General features: G+C 41.8%; 2 protein-coding genes across 2 annotated transcripts; both read right to left on the bottom strand.

The window, feature by feature from the left end:
* Positions 1-2,879: 2,879 nt before the first annotated feature.
* LOC146361379 (transmembrane protein 182-like) lies at positions 2,880-10,264 on the bottom strand. The gene is made up of 5 exons (XM_084920394.1): positions 10,056-10,264; positions 7,360-7,456; positions 7,144-7,272; positions 6,922-7,059; positions 2,880-4,904 (listed from the first exon to the last, which is right to left on the bottom strand). Exons 1-5 carry the CDS (start codon positions 10,224-10,226, stop codon positions 4,636-4,638), a joined length of 804 nt encoding a protein of 267 aa, XP_084776520.1. The 5' UTR covers positions 10,227-10,264; the 3' UTR covers positions 2,880-4,635.
* A 276-nt stretch (positions 10,265-10,540) lies between these two features.
* Positions 10,541-19,772, bottom strand: LOC146361380 (actin-related protein 3). The gene is made up of 12 exons (XM_084921997.1): positions 19,564-19,772; positions 19,145-19,200; positions 18,173-18,297; positions 17,976-18,086; positions 15,990-16,085; positions 15,586-15,693; positions 15,343-15,486; positions 13,764-13,937; positions 13,565-13,657; positions 13,360-13,485; positions 13,130-13,213; positions 10,541-12,724 (listed from the first exon to the last, which is right to left on the bottom strand). Exons 1-12 carry the CDS (start codon positions 19,605-19,607, stop codon positions 12,629-12,631), a joined length of 1,257 nt encoding a protein of 418 aa, XP_084778123.1. The 5' UTR covers positions 19,608-19,772; the 3' UTR covers positions 10,541-12,628.

The following is a 19,772-nucleotide window of genomic DNA, read 5'->3' on the forward strand; positions in this document are numbered from 1 at the left end:
AGCTCAACAACTTTTATGCTCGTTTTGAGCGAGGGAACCCCACAACCACAACCAAAGCAGACGTGACGCCAGACCACCAACCTCTGACTCTCTCCCCCACCGATGTAGGAGCGGTGCTGAGCAGGATCAATGTCCACAAGGCTGCAGGCCCTGATGGCATACCCGGGCGTGTTCTCAGAGCGTGTTCTGGGGAGCTTGCAGGAGTGCTGACAGACATATTCAACCTGTCCTTGGCCCACGCTGTGGTACCGGCCTGCTTCAAATCCACCTCCATCGTCCCGATACCCAAAAACTCCAACCCATCTTGCCTCAATGACTACCGCCCAGTAGCACTCACCCCCATCATCACTAAGTGCTTAGAGCAGCTGGTCCTAGCACACTTCAAATCCTGTCTCCCCCCCACCCTGGACCCCCACCAATTCGCATACCGCCAGAACAGGAGCACAGAGGATGCAGTCTCCATCGCACTGCACTCTGTCCTCTCACACCTGGACAACAACAACACCTACGCCAGAATGCTGTTTATAGACTTCAGTTCAGCGTTCAATACAATCCACCCCTCACAACTCATCAGGAAACTGACAGACCTGGGCATCAGTTCCCTCATCTGCAAATGGTTACTGGACTTCCTGACCAACCGCCCCCAACATGTCCGGCTGGATAACCACTGCTCATCTACCATCACAATGAACACCGGTGTACCACAAGGCTGTGTGATGAGCCCCTTCCTCTACTCCCTCTTCACCCACGACTGCAGACCTGCTGATGGTTCCAACACCATCATTAAGTTTGCAGATGACACCACGGTGATTGGCCTCATCAGTGACAACGATGAGGCCGCCTACAGGGAGGAGGTGGATCGTCTGGCTGAGTGGTGCGACACAAACAACCTGCTGCTTAACACCGAGAAGACCAAGGAGCTCATCGTGGACTACAGGAGGAATGCTGACCCACATCCACCCATCCACATTAAGGGGACGGCTGTGGAGCGTGTGAGCAGCTTCAAGTTCCTGGGAGTCCACATCTCCGAGGATCTCACCTGGACGACCAACTGCTCCAAGCTGGTCAAGAAGGCTCACCAGCGCCTCTTCTTCTTGAGGACTCTGAGGAAGAACCACCTGTCCTCAGACATCCTGGTGAACTTCTATCGTTGCACCATCGAGAGCATCCTGACCAACTGTATAACAGTCTGGCACGGGAACTGCTCTGCCTCGGACCGGAAGGCGTTGCAGAGGGTCGTGAAAACTGCCCAGCGCATCGCCGGAGCACCACTTCCTGCCATAAAAGACATCTACAGGAAGCGGTGTCTGAAAAGGGCTGGGAAAATCATCAGAGACCCCAGTCACCCATCACATGGACTCTTCACCCTCCTGCCCTCTGGGAGGCGCTACAGGAGCCTCCGGACTAAGACCACCAGGTACCGGAACAGCTTCTTCCCCACAGCTGTCAGACTCTTGAACTCTGCCTCCTGACATCTGACCCACGTTAACACATGGACTGAACATACACACACCCACAATGGACAACTGTACCCTCAAACACACAATAATAACATGGACTGAACCACCACTCACAACCACTAGCACTTTATATAGATACTGTAGAAATTATCCACATATCTAATTTATCTTAACTGCACTACTGTATAGCTCTGTAAATAATCATTCTGTACATACGATAATTTTTAACCCTACAACTGTTTACAACTTGCATAGTTCCCATTTCTGTATAACTGTATATCTCAGATTTCTGTAAAGTTATTTATTTCATATTCTGTATAGTTTTTCATATTTATATCCTGTTCATAGCCTGTACATAGCTTGTACTCACTACAGCCTGTACATACCTATAGTTATAGAATATTCACAACATACTTCATACCGTGTACATTATAACATACCATAATAGACCCATTTCTGTAATATACTTACATATCTATATTATTGCTAATATATATTGTAATATATCTATATCACTAAAGCACTTCTGGATGGATGCAAACTGCATTTCGTTGCCCTGTACCTGTGCATGTGCAATGACAATAAAGTTGAATTCTATTCTATTCTATTCTATTCTATCAGCCTCCCCAGAGCCCAGACCTCAACATTATTGAAGCAGTGTGGGGTCATGTTGACAGAGAACAGAACAAAAGGCAGAAACATCCAAAGAAGAGCTTTGAATGTCCTTCAAGAAGCCTGGAGAACTATTCCTGAAGACTACTTAATGAGAGAGTTCAGACTGTGCTGAAAAATAAATATCGAATTTCAAGCTTGTTAGAATTGTACAAACTGTTTTTGCCTTATATATTGCATTTATATGTATGTTTGTACGTGTTTCAATAAATCACTGCACCCTTTTCCCTGCAGAAATCTGCTTTTCAGTCTATGAAGGCATGAAGCGCTGCATTGATTTTGCACTCAGTGATCCAAGCTCCTCTAACGCCAGCACATCTCTGTATCTTTTGCAGCTTTTTGTACCAAACCTTTCCTTACAGTCACCTTCCCAAACAGCCAGCCTTTTCAGCAAGGACTTCCTAAGCTTACCCTCCGAGGATGAGTGTCATCTGGACACCTGTCACGTCAGCAATCTTCCCCATGATGCATGCTGCATGTATTTATCTAGACCGAGAGATGCACAGTATTTATAAGTCACAGAATATTCTTATAATTTTCAATACATTTGTTTAAATTCTTTTAGTTATAGGTCATAAAATGGAAAAATGCTTGAAGAATTACATTATTTTTCTAATGAGTCTAGAATTTATTTCAGTTTCCTAAATAACTGTTTGAAAACATCAAGCTTTTTGAGAATATAGTTTTTTATTTAGAAGAATTATATTACTCACTGGAAAAAAAAAAAAGTTACTTTTTTGCGACAGAGTAAAAACTGTGGCTTTAAACTGTCAACAGATGAAATCTGAACTGTCTGGTCGTCATTTATATGCACATATGCTCGATTACTATCCGTATGCTGTGTCAATGCAATGAAATCTTTGAGTAGAAGTAGAGAAAAACAAACCTTTACAAACAGCAAAATGCAGTAAATGTAAAGTTACAGTAGTTTATTGACTGGAGTAAAATGTCGAACATGAAACTGAACAAATATTTGAGTAAGCAAACTGATTGTAACCCCATACGCGCCAGTTGGTACACGCCCCTACATTGGTTTTAGTTTGGTGACCGCAAAAATTCCCATCACAGGTCCGTGCAGCTTTAACCTACGAGGTCGACTCTACTTTTATGGATCACCAAGTCCCGTCATGTACATCACAGTAATGGCAAAGTCCCTTTGTTTCTGTCAAATGTCTTAAAACGAGTCTCAACAGTTCAGTTTCCAACCAGCTTTTCTTACATATTAAACTTCTCTGGACTTCCACATAAGTCCTGCAGTTCCTCTAAATCCCACTATCTTAAGTAACACACGTTAATGACTAACAAACCTGAAAGAGCACAAGGTTTAGGTCATGATATACCTTTAATGTAAATGACGCTTTTTGATGTGTTGAAAATTGTCCTGTATGAACGTTGGTTTGATGCCCTCTCTTAACTTTTTATATTGTGTAATTGTATATTTTTTCAATTACAACAAAAGAATGTATCAACAATGAGGTAAACAGTAATTCAAGCACACGCGATACGATCACGGAAATTAAAATAAAAACAAAATAAATCTCTAACCAAAACGAGATCAGAGAAAAATATAATGGCATAAACCATTTGACTAGTCAATCAAATGTCACTGTATTAAAAACAAACACACAGTTATTTCTTTTTTTCCCCACAGCAACAACACAATCAACATTTCCACTTTAAATGAAGTGGCGGCCACCTGAAAAATGAAGCCGACATGACTCGGTGTGAGCTATACTGTTATAATGTTATGATGTAAACAGACTGTTGTAATGCTCAACTTTACAGTAATTAAACAACAGTCCTGTTGAATGAATTTTCAAATAGGAGCCTGAAGCCTACTCAGACAGTTGTAGCGATTAGCTTTCTTCGAGGCCTCACGAAGCTCAAAATCTCCTCTGTGTTTGTGGTCCTGATGCCTTTTGGATAACTTTAAATCAACTTATCTGATTAATAATGCAGCCTGATTTAGTTTTGGCGAATTAAATTCTGGTATTTCTTTAGTACTAATTAGCAGATATGTGCAGTTTATGAATGCAAGCTTACTAACCAAGCTAATCACTTAGTACTCCAGATATGGTCACTTCTGGCACCATGATAACATTAGGTCTTCAAAAAGGAAAGTTCAAATGTCAATGCTTGACATCACATTGGTTATGTCCAGCTTTAATATACAGTCTATCATCTGAATGGACTGTAAACTGTATATAAAGGATGGTAACAGCATGAATATCATTGGCCAGGGACTCTTCACTTATTTCATGTCAGCATTTCTTTAATGCTTACAGTGCTGCTACACATGAGACAACTAAAAAGACTAAAAATCACAGCATTCAGTCGATGTTACAAGACAAAATCAGATTCGTCAGGAGCCTCCTGTGACTGATTTTAAGCCACAAACCATTTCATCAGCTCCACATCCGCAACTCATCTACACACCAAGCACACGGCATTTCACTCCAGACACGTGGAGCGGTGAACTTTTGAACAAGTCGACTGTCTGTATTCACAGCTCATCTGTCGAAATCTCCGAGATTTTGTCCGTGCTGTCCAGCTCTTTACTCTCGATGCTTCGTCCGACCAGGACGAAGAGGAGGCCGGCCAGTAGGCAGAAGAAGACGGCCACCGGAGCCAGGAAGAACGAGGGGCCGTGCTGGATGCTGAGATGGAAAGACGGGCAGCGAGAGGCTTTCTGGTGGAGGGTAAACTGATCCAGAGTGTCCAGGACCTGGATCCACATCAGATACATCACCACCACGATGAACAGACACACGCCTAACAGACACACGGGAAACAGTGCAGGTCATTCAGCTTCTGATCTATATAAGATATACAGACATAATAACCAGGCTTTACAGGAGAATCAAGAATGTAATGGGAGCAAAAATGCCAGATGACATCTGCAGTTTAAATATTTCTACTCATTTTACAAAACGTCTGTTGCAGCCTTTCTCAGCTGATGTGTTTCTGTTAAATACTGTGTTGTTTGTTTTGTTTTGTCAGCGTGTCATCTACTACACTTTTGTCCTCACTCCGTGGGACACGTGTAAACCTGCAGGACAGGTTTAGTGGCACAGCAGGTCGTGTTTTACTGCCTGTTTTGACTGCTCAAAGTAAAACAATAAATCGTGCCGCTTCATAAGTACAAACAATGCAGTCATTATGAAATGAGACTGTTTTTTCTTCAGTTTTTCCTCTGCGTAGAACAGGAAATTGGAAGCATGCATAAAAACATTTTACATGGCTCACATGTTTGCCAAAGCACGGGAAAGGCTTTCCTCCCTTCTAATTTCTAAATTTTGCAACCTTACCAATATTTTCATACTAATGTTGGCTCGTAACAAAGATTTTTTCCGATTTTTTTACTTGTGTGATCTCTGCAGAAGAGGAAAGGATGTCCTGAGACTAAAGGTATTGATGATTGGTGTTTGGGGTTAGCTGGAACCGCACACTTTCAAATTACATTCTTGAGATAAACGTTTAGCCAAGAGCTTCAGCAAACAAATACACCAAAACAGGGAAACCGTTAAATGTGCAGAAAATAAAACTCCTCAAACACAACCTCCAAACATGTTCTCATTTAAAACTGAGCTACACAGACCTGGAGGCAGTGTTAGCTAACAAATGTGAACCTCTATTAAATGTTACATTATTTCTAGTTTAACTGATTTCTAGTTAAAATATTTTTATTTTTTTTGATACTACTAAAACTAATTTAATACCACTAATACTACTAATATTACTTTCTACATTAGTTGTAGTGTAGCTGAAAGCATTAAAATATTTTGAAAATAAAATTGTAAAACATATTTTTCTGAACATGAACAATTTTTGTTTTATGTTTTCTTTTATTCCAAAGCCAAATCTGCACTAGAAACTTTGTGTTTAACATTCATTAATATTTATAATGATTTTTAGAATTAAGCTACTTTACTTGAAAGGATTAAACTATTTAAAAATAAAAGACATGTTTATGTCTTTGAAGTTATGCAAAATTTTATTTTATTTATAAATTCTTCCGAATCAGCTAATCAAAATTATTGCACATTATGCACATTAAATATAATATTTTTTAACAATCCTACATTATTTATCATAGATATGAAAGTACATATATATATTTTTTAATTAAAACACATTTTATCCAAACAAGTTAAAAAAGGTGTTGTTAAAAAACTGCATCCGGTCAGAAAAAGTGGCCTACAGAGGGGAGGGTTTGCCCAGCATACGATAAATTAGGATTATTTTGATCTGTCAGTCATGCAAAGCTACTCAATTAGAGCAGAAGAACACAAATACGGAGGTGGATATGAGCAGTGGAAGCCACTTTAAACAACTTAATGGCTACGTTTGCTGTAGCACTCCTGGCCAGTCATAGAAATCTGCTATTTCAAAGCCAGAACACTGGCTTCACTGTGTAGTGGTTTGTAAATTCACTGGGGAAGAGAAAGGTCACTGGTTCAATTCTAGCCAGAGACCCATATTCCCTTCAGACTGTGTCAGAAAGCGCATGTGGCGTGGAAAAGATGGCAAAAGTATACCTGCTGTGATGATCTCTAGTGAATAAGGGATCAGCCAAAAATAGTTCTCCTATTTCAGAGACAGATGGACACTGGATAAGAGGACTGTGACCAAAACCGTCATTACAAATGGAGCAAATTATACAATTTCTTCTTTTGGGGGGCAGAAATCTCACGACATACTGTAAAATGTTCTCATGATAGTCTCCTTCTGAAGATAGCTTCTGAGGATCTGTTTGAGAAGAAGCCTCCAATTCTATATTTAGCCTTACCGCCAAGCAGCTGTAGAGCCCCGCCCACTTTATAGAGCTTGTGGTTGGTCAGTGGGCCGGCACAGATGACAACAAATCCACCGATGATGATCGCCGCCAAACCCATGACGAAGAAGATGGTCCAGCAGATCCTGAAAACTGAGGAAAACACGACAGCCAGTCAGTGCTCAGTGCTGTTTTTACAGTAACAATGTGCCGCTTGTATAACAAAGTGATGCCAACCAGTGGCCGCATTGCGTTCAAGAGGCTGTCCAAGAAACTTGTGCGGCTCATCCCACAGCTCTACCGGCTTGTTAGCAGGAAAAGGGAAGAGGAAAGCGACCTCGCACACTTTTGGTAGAGGCTGGTTTGCTGAAGAGGGGGGAAAGGCAGCTGTCACAATTAAAGGTTCACTGTGTTATTTTTGCCATTTATAAAACATGTAATGAAGGTTCTCACAGATCCAAAGGTCCCATATTGAGTAATCGTGAGAAAAGGCCGTGTAGGAGCACCGCCAGAACAGACCCTCATGGAAAATGGTCACACCCTGTGAATTCTGTCGGATCAGAAAACAACATCTGATGAGAGCTGTGGAAATAAACCCTGTTTCTGACCCGTGTTTGGAGCCAATTTTAATGAATACCTCAATGAATTTTACTCCAGAGCCACTCATCTCCCGGGTTTCATTACAAGAATGTGTGGATGACGAAGAAGATTCAAATGCAGTGAGTGCTTTCTGGCAGGGAGATGTTTAAGTTACGGGATACAGCATATAAGAGGCAGGTTTAGTGTGTCATGGTAACCAGAGCCTGCTACAGAAAAAGACTGGGGGTCCATCGGCTGCCAGCAAACAGACACATTTGAGGAAGTTTGCACCCAGAGACCCTCCACTGGAGCTCTTCTAGCTTACACTGAAAGAGGATCATGCTCAAAAACATCCTGATGGGATTGCCGTTTTTTTTTAATTTGTGTGTCAATTTGATCTTCACAGAGTCTCAAATGAATCTAGAGTGCATGATAATCAAGTTAAAGCAGCCAAAAAGTATAAGAAGAGAAAGAATACTGAAATTTTAAGCAATGCAAAAACTATCAGGACAAAGGACAAAAGGATATCAGTGCAAGAATAAAAGCCTGATCATCTGAATGCAGATCCATAAAAAACTGCACATGTGCAGTCTGAAGGGAGTGGTGCAAAAGCCAACTGGGGGAATACTGCAAGTTGGCACACTGAACTTTGTGACCTCATCTTCTCTCATGTGGCCGAGATTTGATTTTCTCTGTCCATTCATTTAAGTCTCAAGTATCACCATCCAGAGACACTATATGTAAATATTCAATTTGTAGGTCTACAGCTACAAAGTGAATTTGGAGACATTTAAAGTCATAGATAACGTATCTGATGCACAAGTACACTATATGTCTATTTTTCAGCCCCTTCTCATGCACAGGGCTTAAAATAACATCGGTTGTTTTGCAAATGTGAAGGGTCAGTGGTGTGAAACATCACCAACTAGCAAGAAATGCAACCCATGGTACACAGTATATAGGACGTGCTGTGGGCTACCCCACAAAAATCAATTAAATTGACTGAATATATATAAAATTTGTCATCATGTAAAATACAGAAATTTTAATAAAAATACAGAAAATTTCTGTATTCTGTATTTTTACAAGACAGTAATTTAATATAAAGTTGTTATAGCTTTAAATTTACATGAAATCTTTGTTTTGTTTTTAGAAAACAAATCTATGTTAAATTATAGAAACCACATTTCTGCATCTGTTATCTAAAATTGAATCAAATATTAGACACATGTTTACATTTTCTAGTCCACTGTTAGCAACAAAGCCTCATACAACAATTCTCAGTGCTCCTCATGATGTTTACAGGACAGTTACAGGGTTATTTAGTTATTTATTTTGCTCTACTGTGCCCCCTGTGCCTGAGGGGGCGTACACATAGGACAGCAGAGACCACAGACCATTCAGCAACTATGGGTTGCTGCTGCTGTGGAAACGAAGCGGGCGGGTCCAAAAGTTAAACTTTTCTCAACTTTGAGGTGCACAATTGAAGCGATTATCAATGACAGCGAAAAACACAGTTCACATGGGTGTTACAAGGTTACCTAGGCAACAAGAGCCTGCACCCGGTCCACTAGCGACATGACAGCAACAAAGTGATGTGTAATAAGCAGCCTGACAATGGTGATGAAGGTTACTGTGACAAAATAAGGGCATCATGTAACATGTTGACACATTGGTTTATTATACTTACCCTGTTATACTCCTATTTTAGTATTATTTTGCTCTTTCAGTCTTTTTTGTTACAAAATCATTTTATGTTTGTGTGCAGATTAGAAGTGTAACGCTGTTGCCATATAATCCAAGTACTGGCCTCTGGTCCAGTGATTTCCATGCAGTGGTAAAGGTTTGCCAGGCCCCTCAGCCCAAATCAGCTTTAGGGAGAGCTAATGGAAAATTACTAGCATTGCACTAACATTTGTCAACATTTATTTCTTAAAATATAATAAAATATTATACACACTTTTGTCTTTTAAATGGCCTGAAATATGAGAAAAAAAATAGATTTGTGTTAAAAGATGTAACAATCTTTTGATCTTAGCCATCCAGGAGAAATCTGGCTGGTGCAATCCTATACTGAGTGTTTTTGTTGTTGTTGTTTGTTTGTTTTTTGTTAAACCCATAAAAAAGGTAGCACTTTGGGCACCAAATATTTTGCATGAATAAAAAAAGAAAAATTCCTGTATTCCATTAAAATACAGTTGCAGTAGCTCAAAAAAAATTACATTCTTGTATATTTTTACTTGTTTTTTTTTACAAATTGATGATGTTCACTCAAATTTTAGATACAAATTCACAGCATTACGCTATCATTTAAGTTTTATCTAATAAATAAACATATTTTAATGTGGAAAAATCTGCTTTTCATTTTTTTTAAATGACAAATTTTGCGTATTAACAGTTTTCCATGTTATGTTAGTCATTCAGTCTGTTTTTGTAACTTTTATATTTCAAAGCATATTTCTATTTTAAATACACATGTTAATAAATACATCTTTACTCATAAACTACTGCTTCCCTTTCTTAAAAGGCATCACATAAATCAACTCGTCGCTCCTGCACAGTTCAAATACCTTCACGTTGCTCTTCACGTCTCTCAGGCTGTGTTCTCCGGGGTTGCTGCAGGACTCTGCAGCCAGCAGCCAGTACTCAGTCCCACAGGAGAGAATCAGGAAGAGAAACCCTGTTGCTCCAAAGAATAAAGCAAAGAAGAGGAGCACCTTCAACCTCAGGCTGGACGACATGTTTAAATCTTTCCAGATTCCTCCGTCTCGGTGCTTCTCTTTCTTACTCTATTAACATGTCATGTTTAAAAAGTCTGAGACTCCTAAGAGGCTGGACATGTCGATTACGCATGACACTCTACACAGGGCTTCCCTTTTACTGCTGACCAATCGGGCGCAAGAAGATGGCTGAATTAAAATAAATGTGCACCATATGTTGGAAGGGATACAGTTACAGAGGCCAGGGCTCAGACACACATAAATAGGATGGGTACATTTAAAAATAGAAGCAAAGCAAACAAGATAATAAAGCCCAAAACAGAGAAATCAACACGTGAAGAAACATCTCCTTGGCGTTTATTGGAATGCCAGCATTGAAATCCAGATTTGGTACAGTACAAGGCTATCCAGTATAACTGAGATCTAGGCAACAGTGACAGTCCAACAAGTCATTCAAACTGCATGTTCATATATTAATACGTTTTGTTTTGTTTTTCCTTCAAAGACGGGTTGTTCAAGAGATGATTAATACAAATGGGGGGAAATTTTAAAAAAGAGCAAAGCGGTGGTGATTTGTCATAATGCTGCAGGAGGAACCAGGAAGAAACAAACATGAGCAAATAATTTCATGTAAATTCAAATAAATATTTCTTCCAGGTACTGAGGGTACTTAAAAAAAACAAAGGAAATGGGAATGGTCAGTTTGTTTTGGTGATTTCTATTTTTTTTTCCTTCTTTTTTTTAATTCTTGCACCCATTTGATTATCATAAAGCTGCTGCAAAGAAAGGCTGCCTTTGGGGTCACTTAGAAAAAAAGCTGTCCTTGAAAGAGAAGCTCTGAGATTTAATTGTTTCATCACAAATTATTAATAAATTTAAATGGAAGCAGGGCAGTGCGTGCTGTGTGAGTAGCTACCATTTACAGATGTTCCCTGATTCCTCACAGTTAGTGAGAGCAGTGACTTTGTCCTCACGAGGAACGCCCATCCAGATTATTTCATTGCACTTTATACTGCACGTATTTGGGAGCCCAGCAATACGCCCGTCAAATAACAAGTGGATCAGATGAACAGTTGCTGACACAAGCCAAGAGCACATGCACATACAGAGGCTCCTCGAATTATTAGAATATCGATGTAGGCTCATGCAGGGTCTCGTTTTCAGCAAGCATCGCTCCTTTATCACCCAGCAGAACATTTTGTTCTTGTTAAAAGGTTGACTGGTCATTTAGATATAAATGTATTTATAAAAACTTTTCCAATAATGATAGTGAAGCTGAAAGCTGTGCTGATTAAAGAGGCAATAAATCTGAACCATTCGTCTTTTCTCTGTATGAAAACTGCAGAAAAATTAAAACTGTCATACAACAGTGTGTACTATCCCTTTACAAACTGGAACAGTGTTACTCTTACAGGTACCACTTAAAGATGCTGCCACCTGAGAAGCTGTGAGACTGCTGGTATCTCAGCCCTAAGATGCACTTATTTCCGGTCAGTTATGCATTCACTTCAGCACCGGTGGCTGAAGCCAGATTCGGCTTTTCGAAGAAAGGATTGGTACACACCACAGACTGAAATCTTCAGTTCTTAGAACGAGAACACTTTAGACCTTGTTTCCACTTTAACTGACCCCAAACGATGATGCCCCAGACATCGATAAAACTAAACGCATTGCTTTTTAAATCAGCGGGACAGTTTTCAGTCAGGCTAGCATAACTAGCGGCCTTTTAACATGCGAAATTTGAACTGGGGAACACTATATGCCACTAAAAGAGGAGTGATGGTTACAGAAAATGGACCCAAGTATGCCTACAGAGTTATTTATACATTTCTGATCCACTTCATGTTACATGAGATTTTAAAAAATCTAATATTCTTTCAAAAAACAAGAAAATTTCAAAGTGACTCCAAGCTTTTGAGTAATCGCGTAGCAAAGCATGATGTGTTTCTTAAAACAACCGTTACACTTTCAGTTTTTAGAGTACAGAACACATACCACAACCCAACCCATATACACAGAATTGCATTTATACAGGACTCATGTTGATTAATTACATTTTACAATCCTGTGAGGATAGAGTAAGTACATATATGAGGCACGCAGAAATTAAAGATTTATCACCTATCATTATTATTATTATTATTATTATCATCATCATCATCATCATCATCATCATCAGCCTACTTGCAGTAAACATTTTATCTGAGGATCCTTTGGGCTGAGTCACCTCTTTCCTCTAATTTGTGAGGATGCTGCCACTCTTCTGGCAGTTTGTTTGGTCCACTGTAGCTCTATACAAATAATCTGTCGGAGCATCCGTGCAAAGGCTGGAGGGACTTCCACAGCACGTGAGGTCTTGCATCGTCCGTTTTTTGTTTTTCCTCTTCTTGGCCTCCCCTGAATGCACTGTTTCTCTCCATCGCCTAAGACATGACTCCAAAGACGGGGTTGTGGCGGCAGATGCTTGGCCCGATCTCCTCGTAGTCTTTCTTGGTGTGGCACACTTGGTAGAACTCGGGCTGCAGAAGCAACACACAAATGTAACAAAGCAAACTTCAACACTGAATAACATTTTGGAAACATCACAGTGTAAACAAAGAAATTCAGTGTTCAATGTTGCAAAAGAAGCCTGTTAGCTTTCTTTCTAATGCGCACCTTCATATAGGAAACTTACAAAATAAGTTCTTTTACGTACTGGATACTTAAGAGAATACATTTTGGATAGTTCAGCGGGTATGTACTGGGTAGTAAAGTAAAGTAAAGTAAGTACTGGACACATGGGTAGTAACGGTGTGCATATATTATGGAGTTAAAAGCGTACAGCTTACATCACTAGAACTAGAGCGTGTAACTACAGGGTATTTACTACTATGATGAGAACACTGATTGCAGTGCAAAAGTACAGATGTCCTTGAAATACTCACAGTAGATGCCAGCATTGATCCTCCGAACCAGACAGCGTACCTCTGCATGTGATGGGTGATGACTTGCACATCGATGGGTTTGGGCTGCAAAACAAAGATGATTTGTGCTCAACAGTTTACTGAAAAGCCTGGAGGCTTTGGAAGAAAGCTTTCTTCTGCGGAGCAAAATGTTTCACAGATTTATGTGAAGCTGCCTGTATCAGCTCCTCGTGCTACTTCTACCCCCTTACCTTCAACTTCCCACCGCTCAGCTCTTCGCTTATTTTCAGTCGTGCGTCCACAGTCCTCTTCAGGTCCCTCTGCAGGCGTCTGCCAAAGTCCCTGAACATGGTGGAGCCTCCGGAGAGCACGACATTCTGTGACACAACACAAAATGATTACTGCTATGTGCTGTGTGTCCATGTTTCAAACAGAAGCAGACAAGTGTGTGTTTACCTTGTAGAGAGGACGCCTGACGTCGATGGGACAGTTCTGGATGACTTCATCCACCACTTCTGAGATGGGCTGGGTGAAGTCTGGGTTGGCAAACTGGATGAAAAAAAAAAACAACATTTAAAGTTAGAAGAAAAAAAAAGTAAAAATACAACAAAAAATTAGAGGATATGTGAGCAAAGCGTGTCCGCGTGTTCTGTACCTCAGGGTGGAAAAAGATCTCAGGGCCGAGGAAGCGCTCGTACCCAACGTCGATGGTGAACTCCTTCTTGGTGATGGCGTTGACGCCCGTGTACTGTTTGATCCATTTGCTGCCGTCTGTGTCGTACTTGTTAAACTCTTTAACAAGGTCAGGGCACACATAGCTGAACCGCTCCTAAAAACACACAGCACAAAATATTTGGCAATACTGTAAGACAAATGCACATGGAACTAAACAAACAATGACGAGCTTCCTGTTTTAAACCTCTGGAATGAATGGAGAGGCTAGCAGTTTTCAGTATAATTTAACTATGGCTTCTAGTAGCATCTGTTTCTACAATCATTTTATATGAGTGCTTGAAGTTTGTTGTATATTTGCTGCTATGACAACTCAATTTCCCTCTGGCATTAATAAAGTTTCTCAGATTCTGATGCTTCTGATGCCACACTGACCTCTAGTGGCCAAACTGATAAGTACATGACAGAAGCAGTACAGAAATCATCTGTCAAAGGTATCACTTCCTTTTCTGCCTTGTTTTCTTACAGACTGCATCTTGAGTTAGTTTCCATTTATAAATTAAAATCTATACAACAACAACACCGCATGGACAGGACAGCTTCACAGTGACTCAAACTGGTGCTCATGCTGTTTGCAACGACACAAAAGGTGTCCTCGTGAACAGAGGCCCAGTTAAACTCTGTCGCTCTAAACTCTGTTACAGAGCTTGGCCAACATGCCCCTGCAGTTAGCTACAGAGATGAAGCAATCCCTCAAGTTGTGTGCCAAGGCTGTCACATAATCCTCCCGGTTTGTCTGCACTCTTGTTATGACCTGCCGATGCCTCTTTCAGTAACGAAGTGCCAGCTTTAAGGCAGGAGTGATGGCAACAGAACAGCTGCACCCCAGATCTTTTACCTCAGCAGTACTCGCTAAGAAAATCCACAACCACAGAGCCGGGCTTTTGTGTTTTGATTCTGAGCTCCTTGACTAAGAGACACCTTTCTATACAACTACTCATCCACATGGACATGGAAATCTGGTACTCCGTGGCAAATGCCAATCAGTCATCACAGTGCAAAGCAGTGAGCACAGGACCCACTAGAGGGCCCTCAGGTGACCCTCATGAAGTCAGAGACATTCACACTAGTGACCTGCTGGAGGTCATTTTATAGCTCTGACAGTGCTCACCCTGTTCCTCCTTACACAAAGCAGCAGATACCGGTCCTGCTGATAGGTTAAGGCCCTTCTACAGCTCTGACCAGCTCTCCTGGAGTAACTGCCTGTCTCCTGGAATCTCCTCCATGCTTTTGAGACATAGCGAACCTTCTGCCAAGTGGCACATATTGATGTGCCATCCTGGAGGGGTTTGACTACCTCTGCAACCTCTGTAGGGTCCAGATGTCGTCTCATACTAGCAGTAGTGACACTGAGACTAGCCAAAAGCAGGCTCACCTTCCCATATATTTCTATACAGTCTGGCTGCTTTTATCGCCCCCTGCTGGCCATTAGAAAAAAGGGCTTTTTTTTTTCTTTTTCTTTTTAAACCTGTCTTTGGTTGGTAAACATGAAGCGTACTGACCTTGACAGCTTTAGCCGTCTCCAGAGACTGCTCTGGAGGAATCCCCACCTCTCGTTCCCTCAGGAGCTGCTGGATGAAGTATGTGATGTCTCGACCGGCGATGGGGATGTGCTTGATGCAGCTGCCGATGACGTAGCCTTCAGCCTGGAACGCCACAGAGCAAAGGATTAGAGCTCCAGGGAGCGGAAGTGAGGCTGGGAGCTAAAAAGCAAATAATAATCACAAAAAAGACGCAACACCGACCACTGGGATGACGTGCGTGACCCCGTCTCCGCTGTCGATCACCGTCCCCGTCAGCGTTCGTTCTCCCACCTGTCTGGATGTCCAGGAGGCAGCCAGCGCCAGGACAGCCTGGGGAAGAAAAAAAAAAATCATGAAACATAGGTTTACGCTCAGGACACTCATGTGCATTTATATGAAGTAAGAACAACCCAAACAAACTGTGAAACCTTGAAAAAGAAGAAGTGAAAACCCGCATTTCCCCATAAAACATCCTCGGAATCACATTCTTAGTCAAACACACAAATCTAATTATACGCACGCAGCTCTCACGTCTGAGCTCAGTGTTTGAACCAGCTGTGAGTGCTGGGTTTGAACTTTTAGGGATTTGTTTCCAAAACTCAGAAAAGCCTTTGCAGCAGTCTTACCTGAACAGCAATGTAGAGGCCGGGGACATTGAAGGACTCGAACATGATCTCTGCTGTGTACTCTCTGTTTTCTGGTGTGTTGAGGGGAGGCTCTGTCTGAAAAGGGAAGACAGAAGATTTTAGGCTGATCGTTCACACGAGACGGTCGTTGCTATTTTTGTTGTACTCTTGATTCCCTAGCAGTTTGTATTGAAAACAAACTCTCTGCAGAGGAGCAGACACGTCTGACAGATTAGAGAGGCGAGGCTGAGATGGTTTGATGGTTACTCGGCACAGCTCGACTTTTAGGGGTTTCATTAGGCCAGGGGTCCCCAATCCCAGTCCACGAGGGCCGGTGCCCCTGCAGGTTTTAGATGTGTCCTTGATCCATCACAGCTGATTTAAATTACCTTCTCAACATGTCTTGAAGTTCTCCAGAGGCCTGGTAATGAACTAATCATGTGATTCAGGTGTGTTGACCCAGGGTGAGATCTAAAACCTGCAGGGACACCGGCCCTCGTGGACTGGTGTCCCTGCACCAGTCCCCTGCATTAGGCGGTAGCAGCTGGTACCAATTACTTTTTTAGTGTCCGTTCAGGCAGGGGCTCCAAGTGATCCGAAAATGTGATGTCAACATACTAAATGCCACCGATTGGCCAGTTAGTGGCGTCACTCGATCAGTTATGAAAAGTCCGTCTTCCTCATGAAAATCAAAACTGAAATGGCTCCACACAAACCCACAATGTGGTCCCAGAGTCGGTCCACTGTTATGTTGCTGCAGCAAGAGTACTGACAGGGACTAGAAAGAGAGAGCATATTTCTCCTTTACTGGCTTCCCTTCATTGGCTTCCTGTTAAATCCAGAATTTAATTCAAAATCCTGCTCCTCACATACAAGGTCTTAAATAATCAGGCCCCATCTTATCTTAATGACCTTGTAGTACCATATCACCCTATTAGAGCACTTCGCTCTCGCACTGCAGGCCTACTTGTTGTTCCTAGAGTATTTAAAAGTAGAATGGGAGGCAGAGCCTTCAGTTTTCAGGCCCCTCTTCTGTGGAACCAGCTTCCAGTTTGGATTCGGGAGACAGACACTATCTCTACTTTTAAGATTAGGCTTAAAACTTTCCTTTTTGCTAAAGCATATAGTTAGGGCTGGACCAGGTGACCCTGAATCCTCCCTTAGTTATGTTGCAGTAGGTGTAGGCTGCTGGGGAAGCTTTCTCACTATGTGTTAATAGACCTCTCTGCATTTAATCATTAGTTATTGTTATTCTTTGGCTCTCTTCCACAGCATGTCTTTTGTCCCACCTTCCTCCGTCACCCTCAACCAGTCACAGCAGCTGGCTGCACATCCCTGAGCCTGATTCTGCTGGAGGTTTCTTCCTGTTAAAAATTAGCTTTTCCTTCCTTTTTACTTTCGCCAGAGTGCTTCCTCACAGGGTTTTATGATTGTAGGGGTTTACTCTGTTCTATTACTGTAGGATCTACCTTACAATATGAAGTGCTTTGAGGCGATTTTTGTTGTGATTTGTGATTGTGTCGCATACAAATGACATCACAATACTTCAAGCCGTGTCACTATAACAACCACACCCAGAGGGGCTCAACTGTAATGTAATGACATGTAATGGAAAACGACCAATAGGAACAAGAGGAATTATTATATTATTTAGGTCGCACCAGTTTCACAACACTGAGACCACTGAGACAATTTGATCCCGCAAATATACTCGGCCAACCTGAGTGCAGTCGTTGATTCAGTCGGACTTCATTTTTAGGAGTGTAGTGAGGTTTCTAAACTGTCTGGTCAATTAAATTGTAACAACAGGGAAAACTTTTGACTTGATTTCAGCCTGTTTGGTCTCTTTTGAGAACATCTGTGTTTTGCCCTCTAGGCCACAGTTAACAGAAGTTTGTGTTTGGTGTAGAGAAGAAAAAAACAGCGGAGGGGCCCTGCCTGCTGCTTAGCTCTAACTACCATTAACCCATAGTGCTCTGGTCTTACCAAAAGGAAGTAATGATCTTCAGGTTCTGCCCGCAGATACTTGAAGATGATCTGCTCCATAAACCTCTCCATCAGGTCCCAGTCTTCCACAATCCCGTGACGGATGGGCCACTGTGGACGCAAAGAGAGAAAAAACGCATTAATATCGATCCTCAAACACAAATCTGATTCGGCCCCCACGTCGGCGTCCAACTCACCTTTGTTGCATACGACGGTTTATCGATGGCTTCGTCCCCGATGAAAAAATCCAAATCATCGACTCCCTTCATCATCCTGCGCTGGGCCTGGTCTCCGACCTTGGCCGATTCTTTGATCGCAATACCTGCAGACAAACGATGTAAACTGTAAATATTACGGGTGGAAGAAAAACAAAAAATTGGTACAGCACAGTACCAAATATATTTTATTAAATAACTATGAACAACAGGATTGATCATGCACTTACATCCTGAGATAACATTAGTCGAGCAAACTTAGATTCAATCGGTTCAAGAAAAAACAAAAAAATCATCCAACACTGGACACAATTAGCTTGGCAAAGATATTTTAGACACTCAGTCACACAAGTGGAAACGGGACAGCTGCTTCTGTCTAAATAGTTGCTCACAGTTTGATGGCGTGGCACACTCATGAGGTCACCACAGCGGATCAGCTGCATGTTCTCCTTCACCGCATCCATGAATGTGCTCTGAGGTCTTGGTATTAAACATCCTTTGTCCAACTTGTGATCTGTGAGGTACGTCTAACGCACTCCCTTAAATATATGCAGACCAATCATGCTTACAACCACAGTCCCTCCCTACTAGAATTTACATTATGAGCCAGGAAAAACCTGCTGTGCGTGAGTTGATAAGAAAATATTGTTCCAATATGATACCAGCCTTACGGAAACCAGTTTAGCTGCTCTGGTACATCTCTAGGGTGAAAGGAAGTCGGCCTGAAACTGTTAACCTGCATTAAACCACACAGAGGCAATCCACACTAAACTGTTGGTATTTATGCAACTTAACGAATAATGCAGTTGAATAATAAATATGCTCTCTAACAGCATCCCAGCACGTAAATAAATCCACATATTCGACATTGCCTTGTGTTTAAACTAGTTTTAGGTCTTTAGTGTTTTTTTTTTGGTTTTTTTTTTTGAGGGGCGGGGAGGTCTGTTTACTTACATGAAGGCATGATGAACTGTGGCTCTGTGTTTCCTGCATATCCGAGCTTCGTGTACCTAAAAGGGAACAAAATCAGGGATATAAGACACTTTCTCCAGGCTTGAGCGAACGTAAGTGTGAAATATGAGGGCTGCTTTCTCCAGGAAGTAACATTAGCTTCAGCGGCTAGCAGCAGCTAACAGCAATGACAAAGCTGAGGGAAGAACAAAAAGCCTTCAAAATAAAGCAGCTGGAAACTTTGGCTGGATTTGTGGCATTAACACCGACTTTACCGACGAGCTCAGAATAACAGAGAGGCGCTGAGCAAAAGCCCCCAGCCTGAAGGCTGAATAGGGCGTTAGCTGAAGTTTGACAGTCGCTTAGGTGGTCAATGAAAAGCAAGCTAACGCTAACTAGCCTTTTATTGTGCTCCTACTCACCCCGTACCGCAGTCAACAACACAAGCCGGTAGCCGACCAGCCATGCTCGCTCTCCTTCAATCTGTCCACGGAGAAGTAAATGAGGCGCCCGACACAAGCGGAGAGATCAACAACGGCTGAATGAAATCGCTGCAGCCTGAATGAATAGCAGAATAGCTGCCGAACGGAGAGCGCTTCCGGGTGCGGTGGAATTTCTTCTAGTGCAGAGT

The sequence above is a fragment of the Perissodus microlepis genome, chromosome 23 (assembly GCF_051167445.1).
Source record: "Perissodus microlepis isolate ML-2025 ecotype Zambia chromosome 23, ASM5116744v1, whole genome shotgun sequence".
Classification (NCBI taxonomy): domain Eukaryota; kingdom Metazoa; phylum Chordata; class Actinopteri; order Cichliformes; family Cichlidae; genus Perissodus; species Perissodus microlepis.

Coding starts and splice junctions, on each gene's coding strand:
- LOC146361380 (XM_084921997.1), bottom strand. CDS start 19,607: ATGGCTGGTCGGCTACCGGCTTGTGTTGTTGACTGCGGTACGGG. Junction 16,086..17,975: donor AAGATCATTACTTCCTTTTG/GTAAGACCAGAG, acceptor TTCCCTTTTCAG/ACAGAGCCTCCCCTCAACAC. Junction 13,214..13,359: donor TGAGCGGTGGGAAGTTGAAG/GTAAGGGGGTAG, acceptor TTTGTTTTGCAG/CCCAAACCCATCGATGTGCA.
- LOC146361379 (XM_084920394.1), bottom strand. CDS start 10,226: ATGTCGTCCAGCCTGAGGTTGAAGGTGCTCCTCTTCTTTGCTTTATTC. Junction 7,457..10,055: donor ACGTGAAGAGCAACGTGAAG/GTATTTGAACTG, acceptor CTGATCCGACAG/AATTCACAGGGTGTGACCAT. Junction 7,273..7,359: donor AATATGGGACCTTTGGATCT/GTGAGAACCTTC, acceptor CCCCCTCTTCAG/CAAACCAGCCTCTACCAAAA.